This window comes from Nicotiana tabacum, chromosome 11, assembly GCF_000715075.1.
Source record: "Nicotiana tabacum cultivar K326 chromosome 11, ASM71507v2, whole genome shotgun sequence".
In the NCBI taxonomy this organism is placed as follows: Eukaryota; Viridiplantae; Streptophyta; class Magnoliopsida; order Solanales; family Solanaceae; genus Nicotiana; species Nicotiana tabacum.
In genome coordinates, this window is record NC_134090.1 from 136,842,610 (window position 1) to 136,859,449 (window position 16,840).

General features: G+C 38.3%; 1 protein-coding gene across 1 annotated transcript in view; it reads right to left on the minus strand.

Annotated features, from left to right (window-relative positions):
* Positions 1-13,703: 13,703 nt before the first annotated feature.
* The window catches only part of LOC142166027 (uncharacterized), a 52,203-nt gene continuing 49,066 nt past the window's right edge, over positions 13,704-16,840 (minus strand). Inside the window, exon 3 of the mRNA XM_075224430.1 lies at positions 13,704-13,799. Coding sequence (XP_075080531.1) covers positions 13,704-13,799 — 96 coding nt within the window. The remainder of the gene's footprint in view (positions 13,800-16,840) is intronic.

Genomic DNA, 16,840 nt, shown 5'->3' on the forward strand with positions numbered 1-16,840 from the left:
CTTTACCCATATCCTTTATCTCAAAATTCTGGATAAGGAACTATTTAGTCTCGTACAACAATCCCAAATCACTATTTGTAAGCAAAATATCATCCACGTATAGGACTAGAAAAATTATATTTGCTCTCACTTATCTTAAGGTATATACAATGATCAATGATATTCTCCGTAAATCCAAATGAAGAAACAACATTATGAAATTTGATGTACCATTGGAGGAAAGCCTGTTTTAGCCCACAAATGAATTTATTCAACCTGCAAACAAGGAGACTTTTGTCCTTATCACAAAATCCTTCAGGCTGACGCATATATATCTCCTCCTCAAGAACTCCATTCAGGAAATGTCACGACCCAAAACTCCGACCAGGTCGTGATGGCGCCTTTCGTGAAGACAAGGCCAGCCGACACAATACCCATTTTAACCCTTTAATCATTAAGAGTCATTTTTAAGCCTTTAATTAAACAAATGTTTCATAATATAATTCTGAATGAATAGTGCAGAAATAATATACAACCCCGACATCGGGGTGTCACTAACCATGAGCAACTACCAAGGTCTGAATACAACAAGAGTCTAAAAATATACTAAATACAGTAATAAAAATGAGAGGAGGGAAGCAGTGCAACGAACGTCGTGCAACTACCTTGCTAACTCTAATGACTCCGCATCTGAGCAATCAACACCCGCTACCAGGTTCCGAAATACCTGAATCTGAACGCGAGGTGCAGGGAGTAATGTGAGTACTCCAACCTAGTAAGTAATAAGAGTAAATAAAGACTGAGCAGTAAGAAACGATGAATCCATGTTATGATAAACTCAGTAAGCACAACAAGCTTTCAAATCAGAATATGAGTAAATCGTCTCATTTAAAATTCAGCTTTTGGGTAAAAATCATTTGAAGATGCTTTCCAACAGTTTCAATAGAGGTTCAATACAATTTATAATTAAAGAGATAAAAATCATAATCGGCCCCTCGGGCAAAACATAGTTCGTATATAGCCCCTCGGGCAAAACAGAAATCATAAACACCTCCTATCATAAAAGTCTCAGTGGAAATAACAAAGCCAAATCAGTGATTAAATACCGAATATCTCATAAAAATTCCAGCTTAAATGAAAGTTGTTTAAAAACATTTGTTCAACATTTTCAACAGAGGCTCAATATAAAGAGGAGTGGAAACAACAATTTCATAAAAACAAGCCCCTCGGGCAAATCATCACTCATTTATGTATATAGCCCCCCGGGCAAGCCTCTCAGTCACTCGAGATTCAACTCTCATCAATCAGCGCTCACACTTAATAAGTACCATATAGTAACCACTGCAGCGCGTAGCCCAATCCATATATCGCTGCGGCGTGCAGCCCAATCCATATATCTCGTCGACAGCGCTCACTGGGGGTATGCAGACTCAGGAAGGGCTCCCACAACCTAAGTGCTATATCGCTGCGGCGTGCAGCCCGATCCAACATGTTGCGGCGATGTGCAACCCGATCCATACACACACTACTATACACACATACACACACACACACACACACACACACACACACACACACACACACACACATATATATATATATATATATATATATATATATATATATATATATATATATATATATATATATATATATATATATATATATATATATATAAATGTATAATCCTCACAACCAGGCCGTCGACCTCTCTCAGTTATTAACCTCACAATCAGACCCTCGGTCTATCTCAGTCATCAACCTCACAATCACTCGGACCATCAGTAAAACAGGGAACTCAGCCCAAACAGTTTTTACATTTTAAGAAGTAAAGTGATAAAATCAGATTTAAACAATAAACAGGTAAATCATGACTGAGGATATGCTTTCAAAACAAATAGAGTGGGGAAAAAATAGTGAAAATGCCCCTAAGGGTCTCAACAGGTAGGCACAAGGCCTCAAACATGGCATACAACCCAAAATATAATATCAATCTCTAAAATATGGAATATCATAAGATTTCAAATCAAATACGTGACTTAACAGTCATATGGGACGGACCAAGTCACAATTCCCAACGGTGCACAACTCCATGCTCATCATCTAGCATGTGTGTCACCTCAAAATAGCACAACGATGTGAAATCCGGGGTTTCAAACCCTCAGGACAGTATTTACAATCTTTACTTACCTCGATCTGGTCCAAATTCTAGCCCGCGATGCCTTTGCCCTCACGAATCAACCTCCGTATGCTCTAAATCTAGCCACGATCAGTACATAACTATTAAAATATGCTAAGGGAACAAAGCCCACTCGAAAATATCCAATTTAGATAAAAAATCCCGAAATTGCTCAAACCCGGCCCCCGGGCCCACGTCTCGGAATCTGATAAAAGTTATATCAATAGAATCCTCGTCCTCTCACGAGTATATACATACCAAGAACATCAAAATTGGATCGCCCTTCAAATTCCCAATTTACACTCTCTAAATCCAAGCCCTAATTCCCCAATTTTAGGCTTTAATTTCCACATATTTCATGATTAAACAAGTAAGAATCAACATAGGATCGAGTATAGAGTTCAAAAATCTTACCTCCAAGTGTTATCCTTCGATTCCCTCTCCAATCTTTCTCAAAAGATCCAAAAACCGTTTGACAATGGAGAAAATAGACCAAAGCTCGCGAAACTCACTTTAAAACATTCTGCCCCAGGTAAAATTACCTTCTTCGCGAACGCGACAAGTCTCTCGCATTCGCGTAGACCAAATTCACTGCCTCTCCATTTTTCCCTTCGCGAACGCGGACAATTTCTATGTGAACGCGATGCTTCGCCTTACCAGGCTTTCGTGAACGCGGTCCAACTTTCGCGAACGCATAACACATGGGCCTGGGGTGCCCAACGACCTTACTCCTCTTCGCGAACGTGACCCCAGTCTCGCGTTCGCGATGCACATGAAGCCTCCACCTTCGCTTTCGCGTCCCCTTTCTCGCGAACGCGTAAAAAAAAATATCAACATATAAAAACACCCTTCGCGAACGCGAGTCCCTGACCGCTAACGCGAAGAACAATTTGTCTGCAAAACAAAACCAGCAAAAACTGCCAAGTCCAAAGTCCAAATTTGATCCATTTAACCATCCGAAACTCACCCGAGGCCCTCGGAACCTCAACCAAACATGCCAACATATCCCATAACATCATTGAAACTTGTTCCAACCATCGGAACACTCAAAACAACATTAAAACACCAAATTTGCATCGAATTCAAGTGTAAGAAATTCCAATATCTTCCGAATTACGCTTTTGATCAAAACCCGACCAAACCATGTCCGAATGACCTGAAATTTTTGCACACACATCACAAATAATACAACAGAGCTACTACAACTTCCGGAATTCCATTCCGACCCCTATATCAAAATCTCACCTATCAACTGGAAACGCCAAAATCTCAATTTCGCCAATTCAAGCCTAAACCTTCCACGGACTTCCAAAATGCATTCCAATCACGCTCCTAAGTCTCAAATCACCTAACGGAGCTAACCGAGTCATAAAAATTCTGATTCGAGATCATATACAAACAAGTCAAATCTTGGTCAAACCTTTCAAATTTCAAGCTTCAAACTGAGAACTGTTCTTCCAAATTCATTCTGATTACCCTGAAAACCAAAACCAACGATTTACATAAGTCATAATCCATCACATGGGGCATGTCATGCCCGAGAACTGACGAGCAAGGTGCAAAATCTCAAAATGACCAGTCGGGTCGTTATATCCTCCCCCACTTAAACATACGTTCGTCCTCGAACGTGCCCAGAGTTGTTCTAAAAGCCAACCAATCGCTGAATAACCTTACCATGCACATACCCGGGGGTGATCCCGCGTCACCCTATCTCATATAGGTCCGATAACAGAATATAACTGAAATTTCACAATCCATCCTAGCCCATAAAACTTAGAACCACATTTCCACCACCGAAATCATCCACAAGATCAAAATCTCACATCTATACTCTGACTAAGCCTGAACAAGCTGTAATAACCCATACCCGCAACTTCGGTGTGATTACACGATATACCACATAACTCAAACGCTTGCAGCGATAACTTCTAATCACAACAGCTGCACACAACAACCGAATATCGATTGGAAACCTCCTATCAACTAAAGTCTTATTTCAACACTTTCATATACTGCCAATGATAAATGAAACACGCAGTAAGCCATAATCGTTTTCTCATATCAACCATTCATGAAGCTACTTCTCCTTTGGCAAAGACCATAGCAAATTTCTGCGCCGAACCTCGATGTTATCCTTCCAACATGATGAAATCAAATCCGTTCGCAGTCATTAAAGATCCCAACGATCTCATATAATCTAACACAACTACTCTGGTGACATTGATACATCAATACAGACTAAAGCCATGACTTGTGCAATCCGTGCACCAATAAGCCACAATCCGAACTTACTCAAATCATAAAAATGACTCAAATGAAAGAGTTGTACCGCAAGCTCACCGGTACCACCCCACACAATGCTGAGAACCTATCGCACATCATAGAAACAAAACACACGAATCTAACCCGCAGGATCATACCTCCACATAGCTTCGCTCTAGTGCGCGACCTCATCCAAACACTGGTCCACGTAAAAACACCTTACATCACTATGCTCAAAATCGACAGTCGTGCGTAATATGATGTCTAAAACCAAAGCAATCATCATCACCACCGCGAAGCAATTGATATAACATTACATATACCCGAAGGGACACCACCGATACGCTACCCGCCAAGCAATACCTGGTACTCTTCCTGCTCAAATTCCACTGAGAGGCTCCAATACACCGCACCACATGTGCCTATAACCGACAAAACCTAACATCCCACAACACGAAAAGATAACTCATATATCCCCCTGATTACTAATAGCTCAATAACAACTGAATCAACACATCCTTCACTAATGGCAACTCGAAGTCAACAAAGCCGTCTCGATGCAAAACACACATTCATATAGGTCTACCAATGAACCACACACCATCTCTAGTCACACATAGCAGATAAATAATCCTCCGAAGGTTCACAATGACTGAATCACAGCACACACTATCATCTGACTAACTTACCCACATCTTTGCCGTCCACAACCACGAGCTAACCTGTATATGAGAACTTCTAGTCTTCAAGTCCATAAAGCAAACGAGTTACCATATCTGATCCCAATTCCGCCGCTCGCATATATAACACACCTCTAGTACTCAATCATCTCATGAGAGGTACACCTATAATTCTTCCGAGCCACCAAGCAAACTCGAATATCATCCGCGATCAGACAAGATAGTGCCGCAATACCAATAAAGCATCCGTAACTCAAACACATCGCCCTTTTAGAAATGTTATACCCTCATCAAGCCACACCAATCAGTGATCTCATTTATCTAGCCACCTGAAGCTGCCCATGATATCTAAGAATTTGTGACCTTCCTTTAAAATCTGAACCGTGTCCTTACACATGCAAATCTCAATCCTACACAATATATCGCATAAACCGTACCATCCTAGGATCACCACGAGAACTTCATATCCCTTCCGGGCCACAAGAAGCTATGTACTCAATTAGCCAAGAACTTTCCATTGATCCCATCTAGAAGAAAATCACTATACATCCCATGCTCCTCACGCCAATAGAAAATGTACTCCTCCAAACCGTGGCAGAAAGCCATCAAGAACTCTCCGAATTTCATTTGCACAAAACTAAACCATCAGGACTAAATCCTTCTAACTCAACCAAGCTACGCAGACCACTAAAACCCAAGAGCATTGTCGCAAAGCACCTGTATAAACTCATTACCTTATAATCATCCAAAGAACTAATCATATCCTTACCACACCGATCCGACCTACTACCAAGCTATCCCATCTATACGAGTTCCCTTTTGATTTACCTTCAACTTGATACTCCTTCTTGCTATAACATCACCATTCCTCAATCTAGACTTACCACACGAGACCCAAGCATAAAGCCACACCGTCCTACGGTCCATAAGCCGCTGAATACCCTTTAGATATTCCCAACAGCACCACGTTCAAAATTCTTACCCTGAAGAGACTTCCTATGATCCAAAGCCATTACCTTCACCTTACTAATACTGATATATAGAATCCCATAATTAATATAGAAAATACAACAAGTCTTGACATCTTCCAATGAAAACTCAGTTTCTAGCCACACATACAACTTGAAAATACCCAATTATTGCATGTAAAATCTTGAACACATTAGAACTATTCTCGAGAGTCATCCACTCTACTCAAACCGCAATTAGCCCGATCAAAAGAACTGAACAACCTGTGCCTCATTAGCACTTCAGACATTGCAGAATGCAACCTTATCCCAATATAACCAAGCAACTTCCTGCTCTATGTACCAAGCATCCTTTACCAACGACAACACAAGACATTCCATGATTTTCATACACCTATGAAGCATAATATAACCTTTGTAAAAATTTTCCTCTACTCGAGCCATCCTCGGTCTCAATCTCCGTAGGCCATAACTGATTCACCAGTACGCCTCAAACTGGACCAACATAGCACATACTCGTGCAATCAACTAATCAAAAGAAGACTCCCACACTTAGCTCGAAGCCATAGATCAAAACACACTCAATAACGCATAACACATATACTCTATTGCTGCCATAAAACCATAGTGAAATTAAACTCAATCCTTCGTAAGCTTATGAAACACAGACCATTTGGTACTTTAACTTTTATGCAAATCTCGCATTTACTCTCATAAATGTTAAACCCACTCTCTTAAGCAACCATAATTTAAATTGCAACACCTATATTTTACTTATAAATGAGATCTTATAACAGACAACATAAGAATCACACAACCTTAGAACACTCCGCAGGAGATAACCCACATGCTTTGCCTCAAACTGGCATTTCTGTATACCTTCCACCGTCATAAACATTACGCAGTCACTTAATCTTCCTGAGTCTAAATTCATACCGCAATATGAAATTTACTTCACTCCCAACTAGAACACATGAAAAGATTCTTCACACACCTATAACTCAGGGCTATACCTCAAATCGAGATGAAAATCAAGTACCTAATAATTCTTCTATCCTCCAGTAGACCCTTCTCGTCGTTTCCAAATCATATGGATACACCTCAAAGTCATAACATACTCATCATATAGCTATCCAGTCATTACTCCCTTTAATAGGGACAAAACAGAACATATAGATCCAGAAGCACGCGCTCACGAAATCAACAGCTCAGGGCTCGAGCTATAGACAAAAATCTGGCCCAAGTCTTCCCGACTGGCCCAACATCAACACACAAAGATCACATCTCTCCCCTTGATCGGGGAATCACAAGCCATCAATGCATATCTGATACTGAGCGCTCATGCGCACATATGAACAGGGGAAGGAATTCAAAAAGTTACTTTTCAAGCCGAATCAAGGACACACGATAAGAATTCAAGAATGTGAAGTTTTTCCTAAAGGTTCTACAGCCTCCTTAGGATAAATATAGACGTCTCCGTATCGATCTGCGAGACTCTACTAAACCTGCTCATGACTCGTGACACCTATGTAACCTTGGCTCTGATACCAACTTGTCACGACCCAAAACTCAGACCTGGTCGTGATGACACCTCTCGTGAAGACAAGGCGAGCCGACACAACACCCATTTTAACCCTTTAATCATTAAGAGTCATTTTTAAGCCTTTAATTAAACAAATGTTTCATAATATATGTCTGAATAAAAAGTGTGGAAATAACATACAAGCCCGACATCGGGGTGTCACTAGTCATGAGCATCTACCAAGGTCTTAATACAACAAGAGTCTAAAAATGTACTAAATCCAGTAATGAAAATGAGAGGAGGGAAGCAGTGCTACGAACGTCGTGCAACCACCTTGCTAACTCTGATGACTCCGCATCTGAGCAATCAACACCCGCTACTGGGTTCCGAAATACCTGAATCTGCACGCGAGGTGCAGGGAGTAATGTGAGTACTCCAACTCAGTAAGTAATAAGAGTAAATAAAGACTGAACAGTAGAAAATGATGAATCCACGTTATGATAAACTCAATAAGCACAACAAGCTTTCAAATCAGAAAACGAGTAAATTGTCTCATTTAAAATCCAGCTTTTGGGTAAAAATCATTTGAAGATGCTTTCCAAGAGTTTCAATAGAGGATCAATACAATTTGTAATTAAAGAGATGAAAATCATAAACGACCCCTCGGGCAAAACATAGTTCGTATATAGCCCCTCAGGCAAAACATGAATCATAAACACCTAATATCATAAAAGTCTCAGTGGAAATAACAAAGCCAAATCAGTGATTAAATACCGAATATCTCATAAAAACTCTAGCTTAAATGAAAGTTGTTTAAAAGCATTTGTTCAACATTTTCAACAGAGGCTCAGTATAAAGAGGAGTGGAAACAACAATTTCATAAAAACAAGCCCCTCGGGCAAATCATCACTCATTTATGTATACAGCCCCTCGGGCAAGCCTCTAAGTCACTCGAGACTCAACTCTCATCAATCAGCTCTTCCACTCAGCACTCACACTCAATAAGTACCATATAGTAATCGCTGCGGCGCGTAGCCCGATCCATATATCGCTGCGACGTGCAGCCAGATCCATATATCTCGTCGACGACGCTCACTGGGGGTGTGCAGTCTCCGGAGAGGCTCCTACAGCCCAAGCGCTATATCGCTGCGGCGTGCAGCCCGATGCAAAATATTGTTGTGGTGTGCAGCCCGATCCATACACACGCACACACACACACACACACACACACACACACACACATATATATATATATATATATATTGGGCCTCAGTCATTAACCTCACTATCAGACCCTCGGTCTATCTCAGTCATTAACCTCACAATCAGACTCTCGGTCTATCTCAGTCATCAATCTCACAATCACTCAGACCATCAGTAAAACAGGGAACTCAGCCCAAACAGTTTTTCACATTTTAAGAAGTAAAGTGATAAAACCAGATTTAAACAATAACAGGTAAAATATGACTGAGGATATGCTTTCAAAACAAATAGAGTGAGGAAAAATAGTGAAAATGCCCCTAAGGGTCTCAACAGGTCAGCACAAGGTCCCAAACAAGGCATACAACCCAAAATATAATATCAATCTCTAAAATATAGAATATCATAAGATTTCAAATCAAATACGCGACTTAACAGTCATACGGGACGGACCAAGTCACAATCCCCAACGGTGCACGACTCCACGCTCGTCATCTAGTGTATGTGTCACCTCAACATAGCACAACGATGTGAAATTCGGGGTTTCAAACCCTCAGGACAGTATTTACAATCATTACTTACCTTGATCCGGTCCAAACTCTAGCCCGCAATGCCTTTGCCCTCACGAATCGACCTTCTAATGCTCCAAATCTAGCCACAATCAGTACATAACTATTAAAATATGCTAAGGGAACAAAGACCACTCGAAAATATCCAATTTACATCAAAAATTCCGAAATTGCTCAAACCCGGCCCTCAGACCTACATCTCGGAATCCCATGAAAGTCATATCAATAGAATCCTCATCCTGTCACGAGTCTATACATACCAAGAACATCAAAATTAGACATCAATTGCCCCTTTAAATTCTCAATTTACACTCTCCAAATCCAAGCCCTAATTCCCCAATTTTAGGCTTTAATTTCCACATATTTCATGATTAAACAACTAAGAATCAACATAGGATCGAGCATAGAGTTCAAAAATCTTACCTCCAAGTGTTACCCTTCGATTCCCTCTTCAATATTTCTCAAAAACTCCAAAAACCGTCCAACAAAGGAGAAAATAGATCAAAGCTCGCGAAACTCACTTTTAAACATTCTGCCCCAGGTAAAATTACCTTCTTCGCGAACGCAACCGGTCTCTCGCGTTCGCTTAGACCAAATTCAATGCCTCTCCATTTTTCCCTTCGTGAACGCGGACAATTTCTATGCGAACGCGATGCTTCGCCTTTCCAGGCTTTCGTGAACGCGGTCCAACTTTCGCGAACGCATAGCACATGGTCCTGGGGTGCCCAACGACCTTACTCCTCTTCGCGAACACGACCCCAGTCTCGCATTTGCGATGCACTTGAAGCCTCCACCTTTGCTTTCGCGTCCCCTTCCTCGCGAATGCGTAGAACAAAAATATCAACATATAAAAACACTCTTCGTGAATGCGAGTCCCTGACCGCGAACACGAAGAACAATTTGTCTGCAAAACAAAACCAGCAAAAACTGCCAAGTCCAAAGTCCAAAACTGATCCGTTTAACCATCCGAAACTCACCCGAGGCCCTCAAGGCCTCAACCAAACATGCTAACATATCCCATAACATCATTGAAACTTTTTCCAACCTTTTGAACGCTCAAAACAACATTAAAACACCAAATTTGCATCGAATTCAAGCCTAAGAAATTTCAAAATCTTCCAAATTATGCTTTTGATCAAAACCCAACCAAACCACGTCCGGATGACCTGCAATTTTGTACACACATCACAAATGATGCAACAGAGCTACTGCAACTTCCGGAATTCCATTCCGACCCATATATCAAAATCTCACCTATCAATTGGAAAACGCCAAAAGCTCAATTTTGCCAATTCAAGCCTAAACTTTCCACGGACTTCCAAAATGCATTACGATCATTCTCCTAAGTCTCAAATCACCTAACGGAGCTAACCGAGTCATAAAAATTCTGATCCGAGATCATATACAAATAAGTCAAATCTTAGTCAAACCTTTCAAATTTCAAGCTTCAAACTGAGAACTGTTCTTCCAAATTCATTCCGATTATCCTGAAAACCAAAACCAATGATTTACATAAGTCATAATCCATCACACGGGGCAAGTCATGCCCGAGAACTGACGAGTAAGGTGCAAAAGCTCAAAATGACCGGTCGGGTCGTTACAGGAAAGCTATTTTCACATCTATTTGATGTAACTCTAAATCAAAATGAGCTACTAATGCCATGATTATTCTCAGTGAATCCTTCTTTGATACTGGAGAGAAGGTTTCATGGTAATCAATGCCTTCCCTTTGAGTAAAACCCTTGGCTACAAGTCTGGCCTTATATCGTTTGATATTACCAGATGAGTCTCTTTTAGTTTTAAAGACCCACTTGGAACCTATAGTAGAGGATCCATTTGGTAATTTGACGAGATCCCAGTTATTTTGCCATAGATTCTAACTCTTCTTTCATGGCATCATATCAAAATGTGGAGTTTTTTGCACTCATGACTTGTGAAAACGAGCACGGATCATCTTTTAGTCCAATATCATAATCAAAATCTTGGAGATATACAACATAGTCACGAGAAATTGTTGGTTTTCTAACTCATGAGGATTTTCTTTCTCCCACTATTTTAGATACTTCTTCAGTGGGTTCAAATAAAGCGAGTTAATCTTCAAGTGTCTCATCAAGTGGTGGTGGATCTTGAACTTGTTCTTATTCAGATAATTCATGAGAATTTTTATGAGCAACATTCAAGTTCCCAATATATAAAGGTACTACAAGTGATTCCTTTATTTCTTCCAATTTCACCTTTTATGTCAAACTACTCCCACTTTCTTCATGTTCCTCAAGAAATTTAGCATTTCTAGCCTCAATAATTTTAGGAGAATGAGAAGGACAATAATACCTAAATCCCTTAGAGTTAACTGCATAGCCTATAAAATAACTGTTTATTATTCTTTCATCCAACTTCTTTAATTGTGGTTATAAACCCTCACTTCTGTTGGACATCCCCAAACGTGTAAATGATTTAAACTAAGTTTCCATCCTTTCTATAACTCAAAAGGTGTCCTGGGACAACCTTGGATGGAACCCTATTGAAAATATACACGATGGTTTTTAAGGCTTCACTCCATAAGGATAAAGGTAAAGTTGATCTGCCAATTTCACATCTTACCATGTCCATTAATGTCCGGTTCCTTCTTTCTGCCACACCATTTTGTTGTGGTGTTCCTGGCATAGTATATTGGGCAATTATACCTTCATTTTCAAGGAACTGAAAAAATGGATTCTTAACTTGTCCCTTATCTGTGTACCTACCATAATATTCTCTACCCCCATCAGTTCTTACAATTTTGATCTGAGCACCAATTTATTTCTCTATCTCTATTTTGTAAACTTTAAAAGCATCAAGTGCTTCTCATTTGTTAAACAGAAAATAGAGATACATATATCTTGAATAGTCATCAATAAATGAGATAAAATATCTCTCACCATTCAAGCAAGGATTAGAAAAAGGTCCACAGATGTCTGTATGTATGATCTCAAGCAATTGAGAACTTCTTTTGGCACCTTTAGTTGATTTGTTGGTTTGTTTACCCTTTATGCAGTCCACACAAGTCCCAAAGTCAGAAAAATCAAGAGCTTTTAGAACTCCATCATTAACTAATCTTTTGACTCTTTCGATAGAGATGTGTCCCAATCTCTTGTGCCAAATTCTTGATGAGTTCTTATTCATAATACATCGCTTAGTGCCAATTTCTTTGTCATGCAAGGTTAAAATATTGCATTGAAATGTGGGGTCTAGCTCAAGTTTATATAAATTTCCATTCAAATTTCCAAAATCAATAACTTTATTATCTTTCAAAAGTTTCACAAAAGGATAATGAAAATTCAAATCATATCCACTAATAGATAGTCTTGAAAGAGAAATTAAATTTCTAGAATAGTCTGGAACATAAAAGGTATTTTCTAAATCTAAGTGAAAACCATCTTTCAAAATGAGCCTATAAGTCCCCACGCCTTCCACATGTGAACGCTTCTTATTTCCAGAATAGGCATATTTTTCACTTCCTATCGGCTTCCTCTGAGTTAGAAAGCCCTGCATGATTTTGGCAATGTGAATTGTAGCACCAGAATCAATCCACCATGTATTATCAGAAACTTCAGTAAAATTAGATTTACAACATACAAAGGTAAAATTACCTTTTTTCTCAAGCCATTTCTTGTATTTCAGGCAATCTTTTTTCCAGTGTCCCTTCTTTTTACAGAAATGGCAAGCAGCTTTGTCAAATGTGCTTTTCTTCTTCATGGGAACACTATTGCCTTTCTTTGCCTTTCTCTTACCATGAGTCACCATATTAACACTTTCAGGTATCTCATGCTTCAACCTCTCTTCTTTTTGAACACACATGGTCAAAAGTTCATTGATTGGTCACTCATCCTTATGTGTGTTGTAAGAAATCTTGAATGGTTCATATTTCGCATGAAGTGAGTTGAGAATGAAATGCACAAGAAATGGTTCAGACATATCAACCTCAAGGGACTTGAGTAGCTGCGATGTCTCTCATCTCCATATTGTGTTCACGCACTGTACGACTTCTGTCGAAAGTCATACTTGAGAGTCTCTTCATAAGGGTGCTGACTAAAGGGTGCTAGCTAAAGCCTTGTCAGAGCTTACGAATTGTTCATCAATTGCCTTCATGTAAGTTTTGACCTTATTGCTATTAGGGATAGAACCCCTAATGCTTTGGCTTATGTGGGCTTTAATGAGCATTAAACTTAAGCGATTAGATCTCTCTCACTGCTCATAATTAGCCTTAGCTACTGGCGTACTTGATTCCATGGGAACAGGTGGTTCATCCACACGGAGTGCAAGGTCCATATCCGAGCACCCTAAAGTGAGAAGGATTTTCTCCTTTCATTCATTCTCCTTCCATTCAGCATAATTGTCACCAGAAAGCGTTGAAATTCGAGCATTCTCATAAAACAATAGCGGTAGGAAAAGCAGTAAGGACTGCAAAATAAGGATAAACATACATAAGCTATGAAGTACAATCCATCAAAGGTGAATCGCGTAAAATACCGATTCGAAGTAAATTCTAGACTTTCTTATGGGCAGAGGATGCAACACATGCATAGAATTTACTTTACTTTATTAGACTAGTAAACCAAAATATACAAAAATTAATCCGTACCTGTGGGCATAAGATTATTTTCAACTTAAAGGTTTACTATCTCATTCATATTAATCCCACCAAAAGGGTTACCTTCCTGTATGGCCGGGTTACCATTTTAATGAGATAATTGGACTATGTAGATGTCATTATAAATTTTAATCACTAGACTTTATGAGATTAAATAACTTAATTTCTTTTATATCAAGTACTCAAGATACTGTGGCTACTCCAAATACATGACACAAAAGAAATCACAAAATGACATCTCAGAATAATTAACTTTAAATATCAACTTAAGCAAAATATTGATTGGCTTTAGAATGGGCACACAAAATATAAGCATAACACTTATAAAGGCCCAACTATAAAATCTTAATTCTTATAATTAATCCAAACATTATAAGAATCTCTTTGACAACAACAAACAACAACAACCTAGTATATTCCCACTTAGTGGGGTCTGGGGAGGGTAGTGTGTACACAGACCTTACCTCTACCTTAGGGTAGAGAGGCTGTTTCCAAATAGACCCTCGACATCCTTTCCTCTAAAAACTTCCCACCTTGCTCTTGAGGAGACTCGAACTCACAACCTCTTGGTTGGAAGTGGAGGTTGCTTACCATCAGAGCAAATAAACATGTTCAGGAGTGACATGATTGCTCAAGTACTTATTTGAGCAAATATTTCTATCTAGGTCTATCATATAACAAAAGCAAATAATGATCATGAATTCAAAAACTAACGATATGATTCATGTTGCTAGAAGAGTAACACTTACGGGCCATCAATGATCATGGTTTACTAGAAAAGAATTATAAATAGGAATTTTTACCTCCTATAGCAAATGTTAAAATCTTATTTATTTTAAATAAATACCATTTAAGAAAATTATATTCTATAGATACCTTTTAATGTTTATAGCAAAATATTTAATTTTGGTTACCTCCTACCGCTAAGTCACTAAATACGCTATTCAGTTATACTATTTTCTTTCTCTCTCTACTTTGATACGCTATTCAATAATGAAAGCAGTAAGTTACGATTTTCTCTTGCTTTAACGAGGTAACAAATTTTCTTAACCCCCTAATGTATCAGATCTACTATGTTTTACCTATTTTTTCTAGATCTACTTTAACCGTTTGCAAAATCAATTAAAGATAAAAGGGACATGGTATATCTAAGATCTGTCTTCTTGACCTTGATTCTAAGATATGATTTTAATTTTATGTGATTTTGCCGTTGTGGCAGTCTTATCGGCGGTTGCTTCTGCTCAGGCGCGCCAAGGCGGCGCGTTTTTACTACCGGCTTCCGGTGAACGACGAATTTGCCGGAAATTAGGGTTTGTTCTTGAACAAAGACGACAGAGTTTGGGGCTGAGCAACTTGATTTTCTGTTAATATATTTCAATGTATTTTCATGTATTTCATTGTATTCATTGTCTTTTTTTCCCATTGTAATTCAATGTATCTCGTTGTATTCCATATATTTCATTGTATTCACTATCATTTTTTTCATTGTATTTCAATGTATCCCGCTGTATTCTTTGTATTTCATTGTATTTACTGTCTCTCTATATAGTATTCATATATTTTTTTTAATTAATATAATTTATGTATTCAGATGTATTGTATAATTTCTCTGAAGATTGCTATATTTTTGGGGTATTTTTCGGTTGAGAATCTTTTTTATAACTGAAAATACAAATTTTGTATGTTATAATTGAGTTTGTTGAGTTATATTAGGAGTCTATTATGTTAATTGATTCACTTTCCGTTTTAAAAATAGTGTAATCCCCTATTTCACATCGTGAATACAGTCGAATATAATATTTGTCCAACTGTAATCCCATGTTTCACTCCATGAATACAGTCGAGTACACTCAAATACAATAATTGATTAGCTGGACTTTCCTGATTCACGCCTATTTTTGCTATTGTATTCATGAATACAATAACTTAAATACATCAAATACATCTTATAACCACAATAAATGTATCTATAATCCGTAATATAGCTAATGATATCTATAAATGGCTAATTACTGCTAAAAGATAGTGCTTTATGAAAATTTTCCAATTAAATAACCTAGTACTAAGAGTATACTTAAAAAAATAGCCAAGACATTTGTTTTAACAAGTTCAATTACCTTTAAAGGTACTGTTTGCATAGAAAAGGATTTTCAGATCTTGTTACAATTTTCGATTAACATATCAAAAAAATTCTAAAGGGTTCAAGATCGGCTGAGTCCCATGTTCAATTATATAGTCTTGGTTTAAAAAGATTAAGGAAACAAATGCATAATCTAAACCAAGAGAATAATAAAAATGACAGCTCCAAACTTCGTTCCAGTATTTAAAGCACAATAAAGGAGTGGGAGACAAAATAACCGAGATACCAAGAATCTAGCAAATAACGTGAAACACTGAAATATATATCACCAATAAAAAGTTGTTTCCATCGTGATTTTATTTTAACCCATTCAAACTATTATTCGAAAATCGTAGACTATCATATGAACCAAAAATCATCGACTCAGTCATACAAGAATTTGAACCTTCATATATTGTATCAACAAATTTTACTAACACTGAACAAATAGCTAAAGGGAGGCTCTGATACCACATGTTAAAATTCGAATACAAACACAGAGTCGACACAGCGAAAATTAATAAAAAGTCGTACCTTCAGCCATTATTGTTCAAGCGTGGTATGGAATCGCCTTTGTAAAACTTGACAGAAAATCTTGGAGCCTTCTAGCCTGTGCGGGAGTGTACATAAGCCGGGTTGGTTCGGATTTTACAATTACCAAACCAAACCAATTGTGTCGGGTTATTAAATCTAAAGACCAAACCAAACCAAACAAATAAAACTCGAATTTTT